Here is a 6,575-nt window from a genome sequence, read left to right on the forward strand (position 1 = left end):
TCTCTCATACTTTGGACATATTGTCAGGAGGGAACAGTCGCTGGAGAAGGTTGTCATGTTTGGTAATGTGGAGGGCCAGAAAGAGAAGAAGACCCCCAACGAGTTGGATTGGCCAAGTGGCAGCATTGATGGACTCAAGAGTGGCAGGAGTAGTGAGGTTGGCCCAGGATCAGTCTGTGTTTTGTTCTGCTGTGCATAATGTCACTGTGAATTAGTACCGACTGGATGGCACCTAATAACAACAATGTGATGGCTGGAACTGTGGTTGCCTTGGCCAAACCACCCTGCTCTAGCCATTTAGTTTTCCCTCCTCTTCCTCCCATCCTTGGTAGGATGTTTCTTTAAGTATGAACATTTTTCTTGACTTTTTACAATAGTGGTCTCTTACAATATTTTTTATTTTGTGGAGGACCAATTTTATTCAGCAAGGCTGTAAATCTTGATGGATGCAGGCAGACTGCCGAATAGTTCTGCAATTCTGGTTGGATTCAAACCACTGACTTTTCAATTAGCAGTGGAGTGCTTAACTACTCTGCTACTAGGGCTCCTTTGGAATGTTCTAGCTCAAGGTAATTTACAAACTCATAATTCCAAATGCACAATTCCCTGAAAGACAGACTCATATTACCCTCCCCATGTCATCTGGAGATAAATGATACCTTTAACTCGGTACATTCTTGTTACTTTTGTACCTTTACGTGGGTATATTAAGTGTTCACTGGACTTACCATTATGAGACAGTGCTCCCCATCCTGTAACAACAACACCTTCACCTGGTAGAAAAATCTGGGAGGCTTCAGGCAGACAAACTCGATGTACATCATTATTAAATACAACTTTTTCGGTGAGCAGTATAACTGCAATATCATCATGATGCTCATTTGGTTTGTAGTCTTCATGAATAACGATTTTTTGAACATAATGTTTCATGTAGGGAGGGTTTACTCTAGTGCCAAAGCTGACTGTGTAGTTTCTGGGGTTTTTAGACCTTAAAGAAACAAAAAATTATATTCTTTTCCTTTATTTCAAAATAATAGAAATATTTCTGTATCTACTGTACTATTTTCATGACATTAATACTTTTGGGCTCTATAGCACATTAGAAAGGATACAATCTAACTTTTCATTTTAAAAAAATCGTGTTTGAGCCTCTTCACCATTAACTATATGAGCTAATATACCAAAATTAAAGCCAAAGCCTTTGAGTGATTGTAATTCACAGAGACCCTACACGACCGAGTAGAGCTGCCCCCATAGAGTTTCCAAGGCTGTAAATCTTTAGGGAAGGTGGCTGCCATATCTTTTTCCAACAGAGTAGTTAAAGAGTTCAAATCATCACCTTTTTGGTAAGCATGCATGTGCTTTAACCTCTGTGCCACCCATGCTTCTCATATGAGACAATAAGAATACAAAATGAAAGTAAATCGTCCACACCTTCAACAAGTTTAGAGTCTAAATGCAAAGTGGACACAAATGCAGGCAGTTACAATAATTGCTTAAATGGTTGTACATGTAAAGGCTAGTTGAACCATAAAACACAAGAACTTAATCTATATGTGTAACAGAATGCAAGAGTTCACAAGGAAATGTTTTGATGAGTCATATCTGCCTTAGATATAAGTAGCGAAAAAGGGCATTTCAGGCAGGTAGGACACTACGTATGGGGAGTGGGAAGTATGAAACAAGATACTGTGTTTTAGTAACTCCAAGTAGTTTGGAATGTCTAGAGTATGCATTTTAAGAAGAGAGTGATGAGGTGTAAGACTAATTTGTAAACTGGAACTACCTCAGGGTCTATGGTCATGCTACCCTTAAGAAACATAGTGAAGTTACTTTTTAAAGCAGTGAGCTGCAGTCACCAGGTATCTGTCACTGATCAAAGATGCCCCGCAGTAGTGTTTTCCATTCATTTTGAGACTTGCTTGCCATGGCCACTCTCCTTCCTGAGCATTGGAGCCCCCCTTGACTCTGTCATATGTAGCTGACATCCTTGCTCGTCTCCCACAGCCTATGGAAAAGGTCAGATTTGTTTCAATGAGAACAAGAAGGTAACATCTATTTGATAATAAAGCGGAAAGTGAACTAAGAACTGTTCCATCTGGCAATATTCATACTGAAAGGAATTTAATTTGTACAAGAATCACTAGCTGTTGCTGGGCCACCTCTACCCAATATCCAAGGCTTGTTGGCACTTGAAAAATTCTTAAACTGGTAAAGTAATGCCAGACTCCCTGGATTTAAATTCTTGCCCCATCATTTACAATCTGGATGAATCTGAACATATTATTTCACTTCTTCTTCACTTTCCCTAAAACAGGATTATTGTAATATCTATCTCAATGATTGTTATGCACAATAAATGTAAACCATGTTGGACTTGCCTAACCAAAAATAACAAATCATGTGCTTTAGGTGATCTTGTACATTTAACTAAAATATATCTGAACTTACAGTTGTTGATAATCTTTTCAGCATTGGTCTTACTGAGTTCTGAAATAGAATAAAAAGGCCATGGTAAATTGAATGCTCAGGATGAGTAGACTGACCCAAGAGCAATGGAGTTCTACAATAGTAGGACCAACAAAGCAGGAGGGTCCCAGAAATAATTTAGAATCCCAGGAGAAAGTACCAAGAGCAAGGCAAGAATATTGCTTTACTTTTTACTACCTAGAAATACGTGATATGAAAATTCATTTTGGTAGTTTAGTGTGAAAGTCTCATTTTATTTAATTGGAATTTCATTCTATATCATTTATAAGGGTAAATCAGAAAGTATTGGTAAAAAAATTATTGTTGTTGTTAAGTGCAGTCAAGTCTGTTCCAACCCACAGTGATCCTGTATAGGGTTTCCAAGGAGTGGCTGGTGAGCTTGACCACCAACCTTGAGATTCAAGCTGACTGTGAAGTCCAGAGCATTAATAACAAAGTATGAAGCTATTGCTTGTCAATATATTCTCCATCTAGATCTATACAACTGTAATGTGATGCATTCATCTCTCTAACCCTTCCTGGGAGCAGTGTTTTATATGATGGGCTACTAATAACGAAGTCACCAGTTTGAATCCACCAGCTGCTCCTCAGGAGAAATATAAGACTTTCTGCTTCTGCAAAGATTTACAGCCTCAGAAACCATATACAAGTCCCTTTGAGTCAGAAATGACTTGATGGCACACAGCAACACTTCCTGGAGGAAGTCTGTATTCTTTGATTTATACTATGTCAAAACAGCAGTTCTGCCATTCTCAAGGGACTCAAATTATGTCCTTTTTTAGTATTATTTGAGACTTGGGACCAAAAAGAAGTCTGAAAGGGAAAACTCAAGGCTAGAGTGTAAATAGGATAATGTTTTCCAACAAAGTTCTCCTAGGACAGCCCTTGCAACCCTCAAAGAATGAAAGGTGCATTGTTGTGATCCAAACAATTCCTTGGTGCAAATTTACAAGCCTTTATTTCACTGATACAGCTATCAATTTTCTGAAAACTTGTTTATAATAAGTCCTGTGATCATCCTGTGTCCTTTGAGTGACTCTATCAAGATTTGTTGTTGTTGTTAAGTGTCATGAAGACAGTTCTGACCCATAGTGCAAGGAGCACCTGGTAAGCTTCAACCACCGACCTTGTGGTTCAAACTGACTTTGTAGTCCAGCACATAAGCCCATAGCGCCACACCAGGAGTCTATCAAGATTAACCCTTTGTAATCTTAACAACAACAACAAAAACCACATAACCTTCTGAGTGACCTCATTGTCTTAAAATGAACAGGCCAAGAAGATCCACTTGTTTTTGCTGTTAGGTGCTGTTGAGTCAGTTCTGACTTACAGCCACGTTATGCACAAAGGAATGTGCCATCTTCACAATCATTGTTAAGCTTAAGTCCATTGCTGCTGTTACTTAGCCAATCCATCTTGTTGGAGTACTTCCTCTTTTTCACTGAACCTCCACTTTACCTAACATGATGCCTTCTCCAGAGACTGACCATTCTTGATAATATGTTCAAAATATGAGAGATGAAGTCTTGACATCCTGATTTCAAAGGAACATTCTGGCTGTACTTCTTCCAACACAGATTTATTTGCTTTCCTAACAGTCCATGGTACTTTTAATATTCTTCCCAAAACCATAACTCAAATGCATCAATTCTTCTACGGTCTATCTTACTCACTGTCCAACTTCAAAATACATATGAGGTTATTAAAAACACCCTGGCTTGTTTCAGGAGCACTTTACTCCTCAGACTGATATCTTTGCTCTTGAACTTTAATGAGGATGTGTGTACTAGATTTGCCTAAAGCAATAACATGTTCAATTTCTTGACTACTGCCTCCATGAGTATTGATAGTGGATCCAGGCACTATTGACAGTGAGCAACACTGCCAGAGGGAATGACACCAAAATGAGTGTCTATATATTGTTGTGCAGTTGTTTCAGTAGAAATTGATTATTTTCATAAAACCTGTATTATAACCAAAAAAAAAAATTTTTTTGCCACGCTTGAACCCACTAATGCTGTCAATTTGTCAATCCATCTCGCTGGGGGTCTTCCTCTTTTTGTCTGATCCTCCACCTTACAAAACATGATATCCTTTTCCAGAGACTGGTCCTTCCTGACAATATGTCTGAAATATGAAAGATGAAGTTTGGCCATCTTGGCCTCCAAGGAGCACTCTGTCTGCACTTCTTCCAACACAGATCTGTTGGTTCTTTTGGCAGCCCATGGCACTTTCAATATTCTCCCCAACACTATAACTCAAAAGCATCTATTTTCTACAGTCTTCCTTATTCACGGTCCAGCTTTCATGCACATATGAGGTTATTGAAAATACCATGGCTTGGGTCAGGTGCACTTTAGTCCTCCAGCTGACATCTTTGCTCTTCAACACTTTAAAAAGGTCTTGTGCAGCAGATTTGACTAATGTAATACGTCATCTGATTTCTTGACTACTGCTTCCATGACTGTTGATAGTTGATCCAAGAAGAATGAAGTCCTTGACAACTTCAATCTTTTCTCCATTGATCAGAATGTTGTTGATTGGTCCAGTGGTGAGGATTTTTGTTTGCTTTACGTTGAGATGCAATCCATACCAAAGGCTGTGCTTTTTGATCTTCATCAGTAAAAACGTTAAGTCCTCTTCACTTTCAGCAAGCAAAGTTGTATCATCTGCAGATAGCAGGTTGTTAATGAGTCTCCCTCCAATCCTGATGCCACATTTTTCTTCATATAGCCCAGCTTCTTGGATTATGTGCTCAGCATACAGGTTGAATAAGTATAGTGAAAGAATACAACCCTGTCTCACACCTTTCTTAATTTTAAACCATTCAGTGTTCCCATGTTCTTTTCAAACAATTGCCTCTTGGTCTATGTACAGATTCCTCATGAGCACAATTAAGTGTTCCTGAATACTCATATTTCACAATGTTGTCCATAGCTTGTCAAGATCCACACAATCAACAGCCTTTGTGTTGTCAATAAAACACAGGTAAACATTTTTCTGGTATTCTCTGATTTCAGCCAAGATCCATCAGACATCAGCAGTTATATCCCTCATTCCATGTCCTTTTCTGAATCCAGCTTAAACCTTCTGAAGTTCTCTGTCAATGTATGCTTTCAACCGTTTCTGTATTACACTTAATAGAACTTTACTCGTGTGGGCTATCAAAGATATTGTCTGATGATTTCCACATTCCATGGGTCACCTCTCTTTGGATTGGGCATAACTTCGGATCTCTTCCAATCAGTCAGCCAGATAGTTGTCTTCCAAATTTCTTGGCAGAGATGAGTGAGTGCCTCCTGAGCCACCTCACTTTCTTGAAAGATTTCAATTTGTATTCCATCAATTCCTGGTGCCTTGTTCTTTTCAAATTACTTCAATGAACCATGGAATTCCTCCTTCAGTATCATTGGCTCTTGAACATCAACCATTCCCTTTTAGTACAGTGACTCTGTGTATTCCTTCCATCTTCTCTTGATGCTTTCTGCATCATTCAATACTTTTCCCAGAGAATCCTTCAATAATGAAATTGATGCTTGAATTTTTTCTTCAATTCCCCCAGCTTGAGAAATGCTGAGCATGTTCTTCCTTTTTGGTTTTCTGATTCTAGATCTTTGCACATTTTGTTGTAATATTTGGCTTTATCTTCTCTAGCTGACCTTTTAAATTTTCTGTTCAGCTCTTGTACCTCCTCATTTCTTCCATTTGCTTTAGCATATTTATGCTGGAGAGCAAACTTCAGAGTCTCTTCTGACCTTTTCCTTCTTTCTTGTCTTCTTAATGACTTGTTGCTCTCTACCTCTATGATGTTCTTGATGTTATCCCACAGCCCTTCTGGTCTTCAGTCTTTAGTGTTTAATGTATCAAATCTGTTCTCTGGATTATCTCTAAATTCAGGCAGGATATATTCAAGATCATATTTTGGCTGTCGTGGACTTGTTTTCATTTTCTTCAGCTTCAGTTTGAAAATGTATATGAGCAATTGATAGTCTGTTCCACAATCTGCCTCTGGCCTTGTTTTGATTGATGAAATAGATCTTTTCCATTGTCTCTTTCAAAAGATGTAGTCAGTTTGATTTCTGTGT

The 6,575-nt window shown here is 38.5% G+C and overlaps 1 protein-coding gene across 1 annotated transcript in view; it reads right to left on the bottom strand.

The window, feature by feature from the left end:
- Positions 1 to 6,575, bottom strand: part of LOC102832201 (transmembrane protease serine 11B-like protein-like) — a 74,755-nt gene that overhangs the window by 6,951 nt on the left and 61,229 nt on the right. The window contains exons 6-8 of the mRNA XM_006873785.1: positions 2,452 to 2,490; positions 1,834 to 2,008; positions 729 to 988 (exon numbers count right to left, since the gene is read on the bottom strand). Coding sequence (XP_006873847.1) covers positions 729 to 988; positions 1,834 to 2,008; positions 2,452 to 2,490 — 474 coding nt within the window. The remainder of the gene's footprint in view (positions 1 to 728; positions 989 to 1,833; positions 2,009 to 2,451; positions 2,491 to 6,575) is intronic.

This window comes from Chrysochloris asiatica, unplaced genomic scaffold (genome assembly GCF_000296735.1).
Source record: "Chrysochloris asiatica unplaced genomic scaffold, ChrAsi1.0 scaffold00254, whole genome shotgun sequence".
In the NCBI taxonomy this organism is placed as follows: domain Eukaryota; kingdom Metazoa; phylum Chordata; class Mammalia; order Afrosoricida; family Chrysochloridae; genus Chrysochloris; species Chrysochloris asiatica.